This window comes from Lygodium microphyllum, chromosome 11, assembly GCF_053477565.2.
Source record: "Lygodium microphyllum isolate KBCC chromosome 11, Lygodium_microphyllum_v1.1.10, whole genome shotgun sequence".
NCBI classification, from domain to species: domain Eukaryota; kingdom Viridiplantae; phylum Streptophyta; class Polypodiopsida; order Schizaeales; family Lygodiaceae; genus Lygodium; species Lygodium microphyllum.
The window spans coordinates 40,926,125-40,938,551 of NC_141145.1; the positions used below are offsets into that span (position 1 = coordinate 40,926,125).

The 12,427-nt window shown below is 35.2% G+C and overlaps 1 protein-coding gene across 5 annotated transcripts in view; it reads right to left on the reverse strand.

Annotated features, from left to right (window-relative positions):
• Positions 1 to 5,266: 5,266 nt before the first annotated feature.
• LOC148028739 (uncharacterized) overlaps positions 5,267 to 12,427 on the reverse strand; it is a 60,414-nt gene continuing 53,253 nt past the window's right edge. The window contains exon 6 of one of the 5 annotated variants that reach the window (XM_087687523.1): positions 5,267 to 5,647. In XM_087687523.1, the coding sequence (XP_087543649.1) occupies positions 5,558 to 5,647 (90 nt within the window). In that variant the 3' untranslated portion in view covers positions 5,267 to 5,557. Of the gene's footprint in view, positions 5,648 to 7,166; positions 7,364 to 12,427 lie in introns of those variants that run through there. The other 4 variants (XM_087687514.1, XM_087687507.1, XM_087687505.1 and 1 more) reach the window with 4 other exon arrangements.

Here is a 12,427-nt window from a genome sequence, read left to right on the forward strand (position 1 = left end):
CATATCATAAAATAAAGATCTATATACCAAGCTATAAGTTTATGATTTTTCTAAGACCAAAGATTTAACCTTTGAACAATGGTTTGTGTTTCAAAAAAATAAACATAAATTTTATTATTAAGTAAGACTTAGTTATTAGCCAAGTTATAAAGTACAAAATTGGACTTAAATCACTTTATAAGAAATTTCAACACAATTAACTAATGCTATTGAAAGAATGAAAAACATTAAGTAGATTCTCTCATTGATATTGGTGGAGTTTAAAAATACCAAGGTAACTACATAAAACACTTTAATATATTTCATAGCCATGCAAAAGCCCTTAATATAAGGGATATATTTATTATGGGAGTCAAAATTAGTCCATATAGAGTCACTACATTGTTACATCATGTATATTGGAAAAATACAACTTTTGTAGATTTTTTATAAAACATTTAGCTACACTACTGTTTATGAAATGTTTGTGATCTCCTAATTAATGAGCAAGTTGCATTGCTTTCATATATTTTAGAGTAGAAACTAAAAGAGTCTTCTTCAACTTGGATAATTGTGAGTTGTTCAATGTAAGCGAGGGATAATGTGAGGCATTTGTTGAGGATGTTTGTATAATAGATGGTCTCTTGAAGCAATAAGTGATTGAAGGTTGAATATATCTTCTATATTTATTAATCATGGTCTCGTGTGGTGTTGATGATGATGATGAAATATGATCACTCTCTACTCTATTCCATTCATCAATGACAACCTTGAATTGTGCATAAAATTCATATCCATATTGAGTTGGCTCCTGCCCAAATCGATCAAACTTGATGACTTCACATGTATCATGGTACTTGCTTAAGCAAGTCAAGTATGGTAGAAGTTCTTTGATCAAGATATAGTCTCCATGATCAATATCAAATGTTTTTGGATAAATGCAGTTCTCTCAATAGGATTTGGACATCCTTTGTAAGGGGTGTCATCTATGAGAACAGTCTTGGTATGTTGACAAGAATCTCCATATTGATCCCATATATACTTTAGAGGCTTGGACATTGCTTCTACTCCCATCTTATCTGGCCTATATATGATTTTGAGAAGATGTATATGACATTGTTCTAGCTCCCAAACCATGCAGAAAGGATACTTCATTTTTGTATGGATCTCCGAGCACTTAATAATTGCCATGATATTCTTATGTGAAGCTATTGACCAAATTCCATATATCCTGGTCAAAAAACAAGCCATTACTTTCCCATATGAAAACTTTGGAACCTTTTAGAATTAGCAAAGCATCGTTGTAAAGTAAGAACAATGAAATCAAGTATTATACATAATTGTGTTACATTTCTTATAAAGGACATATCAATCACACCATCATGCTCTACTACTGTTGAATTTGTTAGATATCCAACCATAGATTTCTTGGTTGAAGTTACAAAGAAGAAAAAGAAGTATGTTAGATTCATTTACTTTCTCATCATTCTACTTAATGTTTGAGCTATAAGCTTGCATAGAACACCAAAGAAATTTACTCCACATTGACAAATATATGCATATGTATTAGTTAATAAATGATGTCTGAAGAAAAGAGACATTCGACCATGTGGACAAATCTAACCAAGAGTAATATCACAAGGTGAAGAAAATATATATGATGATTTCTTTGAGGTAAAATCTATTCTAATAAAGTTAATTTTCCATATCTACTTTTTATTGCTATTTATAAGTATACTTGGGCTACTAACAATAGAGGATTATAATTAGATACAAAAATTATCTTATCATTATAATATTAATCATATACTCAGATTCTAAAAAATTCTTTCAAAATGGCATGTACAAAGAATGTGTTTATTATTTCTAATTATTAAAATAAAATTTAAACATGATACATTTGACCATGTGACCAAAACTACTATCATGTATACATGACACATAACAATTTAATTGAGATAAGGTATACTCTATCATAGTTTCTTCTTAAGGACTAACCATTCTATTTTTGAACTAGTGATATCCCATAAATATTTAAACTTATGAATTGTAACAAGTATTTTATCTTAATATTCCACATACACATCTCAAAAGACATATTGGAGGTGAAATCTTTGTTGTAATATTTTCTAGTGAGGTAAAACTCCTTTTGGGGGATTCAATGAAACTTTTTTGTAGTGTGCAATATATTGTTGGCTCTCTTATCTTAAGGTACACGCATAGACATACGCTAGTGATGTGGTAAAAGAGATTATAAGAGGCTCTCTACCCTCATGGTAGAAACATAATTTGAAATAGCATTTTTAGCCAACTCATGAACTCTAGTATTAATTTTGCTCCTAAAATGAAAAATTTCCAATTTTTGGAACTCCTTAATCAACCCTTTTATCTTGAACAACCAGTTCATCAAAACCTCCTTACTAGCTTTCTAGACATGTTAAACTTTCTTGACAACTAACATATCATCTTTGTTTGCGATTACCTTTTTGTATCCCAACTGAATAAACTATTGTAAACCAACAGGTAAGCTTGTATTTTCAACCTCATCATTGCTTCATGTTTTCCTACTCCTGACTTCCTAAAAAAATTTATTGATCTTCAGCATTCAAAATAGCAAGTCCCAAATCTCCCTTTTTTAGTGTTCCTCTATAGCTACCATAAAAAACGAAGTGGCATCATTATCTTTCATTTCCTCATGAATCACGATCATGGTCAACAATATCATCAAGATCATTATCTTTCATGAATCACGATCATGGTCAACAATATCATCAAGATGATCATAACCATTATAGTCCACAATCAAAATAGTTGTAATAGCATAATCAACCTTAAACTTTTGCTAATTCCATAATGAAATGGTTATCAAAATCCAAACATAAAAGAGAAGAAGGCTGAGAGTTGATGATTATCATAATCTTATTGATGAATGTAGAAATGACTATAATGATTCAAATCAGGATGCTTAATAAATCTAGAAGCACTTGGATTACAAGTGGATCATAGATAGCAAAGGCATGATAGAATTGATAAACAATAATAGCAAGGTGGGGAATAAAGTCTAATTGCCATTGGTCCTCTAGGGAAGGTTGTAGTTTCTTGGATGGAAATGTACTTTAAGGCACATTGTGAAGTTATGCCAATACATGGAAGGTTGCATCTTGTAGATAACTTTATTAGGACTAGAGTATATTTCATCTACAAAAAAGCTATAACTTCAAAAGGTAAATAAGATTGTTAGCTATCCATGTTTTACCAGATTGTGGAAGTCATTCTTCAACAATGTATCAATCCCAAGGAAAGTTAGAACGAGAGTATGTAGGATTTGTACAAATCTAAAAGCTCAATGAAAGAATGCAAGAGATGACAAGGAGCTTGTGATGGCAAAGGAAGTATTAAAAATTCATCGCGAAAAGCAATCAACAAAGAGAAAAAAGGCCATGCACCATAGGCATAAGTGTTTTTCTATATCAAAAATATATATTGGACTTGTCATTTGATGGTATGGACAAGAAGAAGTCATGCTTATCTCATTTTTCTCATCTTCCAAAGAATCTTAGTGAAGAAACTCTTGTACAAATGCATTTAGTGGGATGCCTTGTATACCATGGAAGAGTTCATCCTCAGTTCATCCTAGAGTATTTTTTAACTATCCAAATGTTCAAAATGATCTTAACCTTATGATCACATTGTACTCTCTAGTTGGGAGGGTGCTTTACCACTTGTTCTTTATTTGTAGTTGGATAACACAATAAGAGATAATAAAAATCAAATAGTTTTGGGCTACCTCAATATACTTGTACATATGGGGGTATTTCAAAAAGTAAAAGTGAAATTTTTTATAGTGGGTCATACACATGATTATATTGATCAAATGTTTAGTACATTTGCTAAGAGACTATCTCGACATAATACTTTTAGCTTGCCTAAAATGTTGTGTATCATGTAGGTAGCTTATATACCAAAACTAGTTGTTATGTACCTAAGAGAAACATATGACATCAAGTTTTCTACACGTCTTAAAGAAAAAAATGTGAAATATTTGCACAAGTTAAATGACTTTAGCTTTCGACATGCATTTCTAATAAAGAGAAAAAAGGAAGGTGGTAGAGTACATCTATATGGAAAGCAATTCTCTTTCAGTAAGAAGTGGTTTTCTTCAAGGGGAATCAAGTTCTTGAGATATATCCTGGACACTATAATGCTTGTAGCAAAACTATCACCCTTTGATTCCATCAAATAAGGAAAAGAACCATCCAAGAAGAGACGAGAGATTGACCATGCCAAATGTATACAAGAACAAAAATAGTTAATTGGAAAAGAAAGAAAGTATGTAGGCACATAGAATGTGACTTCGTGGAACAATTTTTTCCAAGACTAAGAGAAAATACATTAAAAAATAAAAAATGATGATTGGTATCTAACAAAACCTTTTTCATGGACTAAAAGTTTGAGTACTGCAAATCCTCTTACAAGGAGCAAGGTACAAATGTCAAAGGAGATCCAAAAGACCTTACATCCTAAGGAGTGAGAAATGTATATTGGTAGATAAAGATTAAGAACACTAAGATGCTACAAGAAATCTAGTAGGGTGATATTAATGATATTAAGGTATGCTCACTTGTGGCAACATAGGCTGAGGATTATGAGACGAGTCATCCATTTTGGATAATAAAAGTTTTGAAAGTTAAGAAAGATGATACTTTAGGTAAGATATACTGCATAGAGGTACACTAGTTTTAAACAAAGCATGAGAATGAACTTGTAGGTAAATACAGACTAGCCATGAACTTTACAAGAAATCCTACAACAAAAGAAAGTGAGAAAAGTAAAGCCAACACACAAGCATATTGAAACTTAATGAGGTGGATATATTAGTATATGATTTTTCACTTACAATAGCTAGACATCTTAAGAAGTCAACCACTGTAATTCTCAAAGAGAAAGTTTGTGGTTTGCAAAAAGATGATGATGATGATGATGATGATGAGGCTAATTATTAATGAGCCTAGAGAAAAAAGATGTATTAGAAGTAGAGCCAAAAACTTTGAAAAACAATGTCTACATTTAGATGAAAGCAATGCTCTTGTTGATAGTAGAGAAGAGGATGCATCATCTAGCTCAAAAGGTGCATGGATAGAAGCTAGTGATATTGATAGTGCAACACAAGAGGAAGATGAAAAAGAGTGAATGTCTTACAACAATGAAATTTATCCACATTTTCTTACAACACAATGAAAAAGAGTGCATATCTTATAACACAATGAAAAAGAGGAAGATCAAAAGGAGGAAGATTTCAAATGTTTCTCCTAGGATGAAATATTATCCAGAAGGTTTACAAGTGTGTTTATATGAGAAAAAAGTGTTTCGTTGCTCCTCTATTCTTAGAGACCTCCTTAGTCTATCTACCTTTTTCTCAATTGTGGTAGGCATATGATTACTATGATTATAAAGCTACTTCACCCATTGCAAAAATGGCTTTTCTAGTGGTGTGATTGTAGGTTGGTGAACCTTTTTCTCATCGTCTGAAGATGATGCTTCCTCCTCCTTAAGGGTAGGGACAACTCTTGGGATAGGTTCATAGTGGACCACTTCTTCGATGGATGATAAAGTGGAAGAACTTATATTCTCCTCCTCCATTGTGATGATTTTTCATCTGCATTTCATCCTGAAACTAATGGTCAAACAGAAGCTACTAACAGTACTATTTTAGATATTTTACGTGCTTACACTATTTCAAAACCACACACATGGGATACACATCTACATTTACTTCAGTTTGCATATAACAATGCACCATACACAACTACAACGAAAGCACCATTTGAAGTTATTTATGGTTATAGATTGTCTACACCTATTGCATCATTATCAAATAAAATTCAGAGTGCTGATGATATTGCTAACATGCATGCTACTATTTTTGATGAAGTTAAATATATGATTGCCAAAGCCCAGCAATCATATACAAAGCAAGAAAATAAGAAAAGACATGCCATGAATTTCAGAGTTGATGACTATGTTTGGTTACGCATAGAAAAACGTAGATTACAAAGTGTAGATAAACACCCAGTTGTGAAATTAGCACCTAGATTCTATGGACCATTCAAGATTATTCACAAAATCAATGACAATGCATTTAAACTAGAACTCTCACCACATTGAAAAATTCACAACACCTTTAACATTAGTTTATTACGACCCTTTAGAGGCCAATTACCTGTACACCCTATCTATGAAAACCCACCTTTGCTAGATGAAGAGACTGAAATCCTTGAGCTTGAAGCTATTATACATACTGACTTTATGACCACTAGAACTGGCCGTAGATACTCTAGATATTTGGTCAAGTTTAAAAACCATCCTGTTGAAGAGGCCCAATGGATGCACGCTAGAGACTTAAATGCTTTCCCCACTCTGTTAGCTCCACATTGAGCTAATAGCAATCGATGACAATTGCTATCCCACCCCGGGGGTATGATGCCAGGAGGCATATTACACGGTGGATTCCGTGCCATGGTGGATTCTGTGAGGTTTTACGGTGGATTCCATGAGGTTTTACGGTGGATTCCGTAAACTTTTATTACCAGGGCTCATACACAAAGTGGATTCTTTGTGCGATAAGTCGATAGGGACACCTATCATTTTTGGGCATTTTGTTAATTTAGTGTGCACATGGGTGATTCCATAGCGGGTGATTCCGCAAAATACATATTTAAATTAATAAACGTTTATGAGTTTAGAGTGCGCACTCGTGATAAATTAAGGTTAGGATTGATTTCTAACCAATTGATTTATTTATGTAGCTGAAGACTGCTAGGTATTCACTTTTGTCCGTTAAATTGTATTATTTACTAACGATTGTGAGTGCTTCAATTGATGTGTAGAGATAGCAGCAGTGGCGGTGGAAAGCATTGGAGGATAGCGTGTATTCCAATTATCGTCAATATTTTGATGGGCGCATATCTTAGGCATGGTGCCTATATTTTATCGTGCCTATTTATTAAGGCGTTTGATATTTATTTATTATTTTTGTATGTGCATGGGCGCACGATTTAGATATTTGTATTTGGACATTGTATTGGGTATGCCTAACTTCTTGGGTGCCCGCCCATTAGCTTTATTTCTACTTGGCACTAAAGCAAACTCAAAAGCCAAAAGCGTGCTACTTTATAATTTGGGCTATTATTTGAGCTTGAAGATGATTAATACATAAAATACATGCTTTGTGGAGCGCTCACACAAGGCATGGGGGGAGATTACACCCAATTGGTCTCTTGTTCATGTCGTGCAAGTCTTTTACATTGATTTGTGTGCAAAAAGTAGAGTTCTTTTGTTGTTGGGGACCTTCTGACGCTCACTGCGCACGCTTACGGCATCCGATCTGTGCACCAACTTTTTATCATTTGCATGTTTTTTGGATTAAATACCACACTTATGAATTTTGGATTGAAGCTCAAAAGATAGCAATGAATTTAATTAACAACTTACCTAGTAAGCTACTAAATGGCAAAATTCGAGAGGGATTATGGTTTGGAGAGAGACCTAGTTATGATCATTTGCATGTCTTTGTTGGTTGTGAATAATTCATGCATGTATCTAAGGACAAGTAGAGTAAGCTTGATCCTAAGTCCTAGAAACATATCTTAGAGAGTTGAGATAAATATTATATCACTTATAGACTCTTAGATATAAGAAGGTAGCACACAACTATAAGGCCATTTTTAAGGAGGACATGATGCATCTGTAGTGTATTTGATATTTGTAGGGTAGGGTTCCCTAAGGATTGATAGCCATCATATGAGTAGTATATATGTCCTATGTGACATTATGCATGGCTTGGATGATTAGCTAATATTGAGCTGTGAGTATTAAAGCCAAGAAAATGCCCTCATGCTTTAGTAGATAGATAGATGGAGCAACCACAAGCTCCTATTGAGCTAATTTTATGATGGCCTATGAGGGTTTTTAGATTACCCATTGAGTATAGTCAATCTCTAAACTACATAATGGTTTATTCTTGTTATGTTGATACTAGGACTACAAATGATTCTCAAGAGTGAAAGAAGTCTATGTAGTTAGATATGGATTCCTTTATGAAAAATGGTATCTAGAAGTTAGTTCATTTTCCTAAGCGTAAACATGCACTCCCATAAGTGGGTGTATAAGTTGAAGATATCTCCATCTCATTATTTGACTAGGTACAAAGAGAGATGGATGGCCAAGAGATTAAAGACAGAGACATGAATTGATTTTGATGATTCCTTTTCACTACTATTCAATATGACCACCCTTCATATGGTACTTATATTAGTTTCCAAAGAGGATATCAATCTAGTTTAGATGGATGTGAAAATAGCTTCATACATGGAGACTTTCATGATGGCATTTATATATAACAAGATGAGGGATTTATTGTGGAATGCAAGAATTGTTAGATATGCTCAATGCCCCACCTTGTAGGGTACCACCAAAAATTTATGATGCTCAAAGTTGTAAGGTTACCATTATGAGAAGAAGCTATATATGGGCCCAAAAACTATTTTGTTCATGACTTCTATGTTAGATCAGGTATATGTGATTGAATGGAAAAACAGTAACCTTTGGGGGGTCTAACCTTTCAGTAAGAACAAATAGTTAAGCTAGTAGTAGCCCGAGGCACATAGCATCAAGTTATGAGACATTGGAGTTATCACAATCCCCTTTAATATTGGTTTGGTGTTAGCACCCTGACTTGTAGTAAAGGGAATATTCCCTCACCAAATAGGAAAGGTTTGTAATATGATTAGACAAGCCAAACAAAATATCTTCCCATGCTATAAAAGGAATATCCCCCAAAAGTTATCATTAATCAATCAGAGTTCTTCCAACTAGCCTTAAGCTCTTTGCATGCTATGGTTTCTACACATCTAAACATTACTTATGTACTGGGACTAATTAGTAGATATATGGAAAACATTGGTAAGAAGCATTTGGATATAGTGAGAGTATCAAGAGATGCTTGAATGGAATAATGGCATTGTGTATATGCATTGGAAAAAAAGAATCATATATTCTTAACTATGCATCTATTCTTGGTTATGTAGATGTTGATTTTCTAGGGATTATAGACTCTAGGAGGTTTATTAAAAGTTACTTTCAAAGGTTAGGCAATCCCCTGTGTCTGTCACTTGAAGCCATGCAGACCTTCATCTACCACTCAGTATGAGTATGTTGCAACCAATAAGGCCTGCAAGGAAGCTATATGGCTTAATCATCTAGTAAAAGACTTGGGCATTGCAAGAAAGCTATCTACATTGCATTTCGATAGTGACAGTGCCATATAATTGGCATGGAATCTTGTTTTTCATGCAAAGATGAAGAACATTTAATTGAAATATTACTTCATCAAGAAGATGCTTGAGGACAAGCACTTTGATCTTGTCAAGATCCACATATATGATAATCTTGAAGATATTCTCACAAAGACTTTACCTTTTGAGCACTTTGCATAGTGCTAAGAGCTAATAGGCATTGGATAGTAGCTTCATTTTCTTCTTATACTCCCATAAATGTGTATAGATCTTTAGATGGGAGATTCTTGGGTGCCAATAATCAAACAATACCCCTTCACTACAAGGAAATGGAAGCATACTTTTTAATGATGCTAGTAGCGACTTTGTCAGATTGTGTCAAAAATGGATGTCACTATGGCAATACTGTCTAATCACATTAGAAATGGCCACGGCTATTTGCATTACTATTAGTGTTGCTGTATTTGTCACTATTTGCATCACTAACAAAAATAGCGATGCATATAATGATAGCATTTTGGGAAAAAAAAAACCAAAAATTGAGTGCATAATTTTACAATTTTTTAAATGAGTGAGAGTGAGAGACAAAAAGAGATAGGAATAGAGCTCAAAGTGAGAGAGAGAGAGAGAGAGAGAGAGAGAGAGAGAGAGAGAGAGAGAGAGAGAGAGAGAGAGAGAGAGAGAGGTTACTAGTGCTACCGCCATCCATGAAGAGGGAGGAGATAGGTGTAAAGGAGAGGGAGGAAACCCGAGAAGAAGAAGAAGGAGGAGGGAAGCACAAAGGGATTCTTCTTCAAGCTTTGAGGTAAGTGCATTCTTTCTTCTCTCTTTGTTTTTCTCTTTTCTTTGCTTCTCTCTTTCTTTTCGTTGTTGAAGAGATGCATAGAGATAGAGAGAGAGAAATGGAGAGAGCTCAAAGCAAGGGAGGTTGAGAGAGAGAGAGAGAGAGAGAGGCCGCCGCTCTTGTCATTGCCATTGCCATCCACAAAGAGAGAGGAGACAAGTGCACAAGAGAAGGAGGGAACCTGTGTACGAGAAGAATAAATAGAGAAGCATGAAAGGATTCTTCTTCAAGCTTTGAGGTAAGTGCATTCTCTCTTCTCTCTTTGTTTTTATCTTTTCATTGCTTCTCTCTTTCTTTTTGTTTATGAAGAGATACATAGAGAGGAAGGGAGGGAGTGAGAAAGGGAGAGAGAGTGAGAGAGCAAGGGAGAGAGAAACAAAGAGATAGAGAGACATGAATAGGAAGATGGAGGGAGAGAGAAATAGAGAGATGGAGAGAGGAAGGGACGAAGAGAGAGAGACATGAAGAAAGGGAGAGAGAGAAAAATGGAGTAAGCAATAAAAATAGGGAGAAATATAGAGAGACAAAAATAAAGAAAATTAGAGAAATTAGAGAGAGAGAGAGAGGGAGGGAGGGAGGGAGAAAAATAGGGAGAGGGGGGAGGGAGAAAGGCTAGGAAAAAAGAGAGACAAGAAAAAAAGAGAAGACAAGGGAGGGAGGGGGAGAGAGAGAAAAATGGAGTAAGCAATACAAAGAGGGAGAAAGAGAGAGAGATAAAAATAAAGAAAAGAAGAGAAAATATAGAGAGGGACAGAGAGAGAAATAGAGAGAGAGAGAGAGGGGGAGGGAGGGAGAGAGAAGCAAGGAAAATAGAGAGAGGAAAGGAAAACAAAGAAGAGGAAGGAGGGAGAAAGAGAAACAAAGGAAGGGAGAGGGAGAAGAAGAAGGGGAGAAGCAAGAAAGGATTCTTCTTTAAGCTTTGAGGTAAGCGCATTCTCTTTTCTCTCTTTATTTTTCTATTTTCTTTGCTTCTCTCTTTCTTTTTGTTTATGAAGAGATGCATAGAGAGAGGGAGGTGGAGAGAGAAACAAGAGAAGGAGAGAGAGTAATAGAAAGAGGGAGGGAGAGAGAAATAGAGAGATGTAGAGATAAAGGGAGGGGGAGAGAGAGAGAGAGAAATAAAGAGAGGGAGGGAGAGAGAAATGGAGTGAGAAATAAAGAGAGAGAGAGAGAGAGAGAGAGAGAGGGAAGGAGAGGGAGAAATAAAGAGAGGGAGAGAGAGATAAAAATAGAGAAATAGAGAGTGAAAGATAGAGAGAGATAGGGGAAAAGAGAGAGAAAGAGAGAAAAGTGCAAAGGAGAAGGAGAGAACTTGTGAAGGTGAACACAAAGAAGGAGAGAAGCACAAAAGGATTCTTCTTCAAGCTTTAAGATAAGTGTATTCTCTTTTCTCTCTTTGTTTTTCTTTGTTCTTTGCTTTTTTTCTTTCTTTTTGTTTATGAAGAGATGCATAAAGAGAGGGAGGGAAAGAAGGATAGTGACAAAGAAGAGGAAGGAAGAGGGATAAATCGAGGGAGGGCAGAAGAGATAAAAGAAAAGGAGAGAAAACACACAGTTAGTGAGAGAGAGAGAGAAATAGAGAAAGGGAGAGAGGAGGGGGAGAATAGATCAAGTTGAGTCTCTCATCAACCACATTCATTATGCACACTAATATTCTATATTTAAATTGCATGTTAAGATTAACTCCATGGCATGCCATCATCCTAGAAAACACACCAGCTAGGTCTTGAGATGACTTTCCACTCCATCACAAAGTACAATAATCATTCCAGGCCGCACGACATGACCAAAAACCTATATATGTAGCTTGGCTCACTACAAAATATGATCCCTCTCATCTGCATAGAGACATGGAATGCAAAGCGTATCTATCTCATGGATGATGGTCAACCACAGGATGCCACCTTGCTCTTCCTTGATTCTCAAGCTAAGGTTGATGACAATATTCCACTTTACACTAATTTTATGATCACCCATTAGCACTCAAAACCTCACAGAGGTACCTCATAGTGGAAATTTCAATGTCACTCATCATATAACACATTGAGAGAGCGAGAGAGGCCGTCGTTGTTGCCATTGCCACTGCCATCCACAAATAGAGATGTGCCCAAGACAAGGAGAAAACCCATGTAGGAGAAGAAGAATGAATAGAGAAGCGTGAAAAGATTATTTTTCAAGCTTTGAGGTAAGTGCATTCTCTCTTTTGTCTTTGTTTTTATCTTTTCATTGCTTCTCTGTTTCTTTTTGTTTATGAAAAGATACATAGAGAGAGAGGGATGGAGGGAGAAAGCGAGAGACAGTGAGAGAGTGA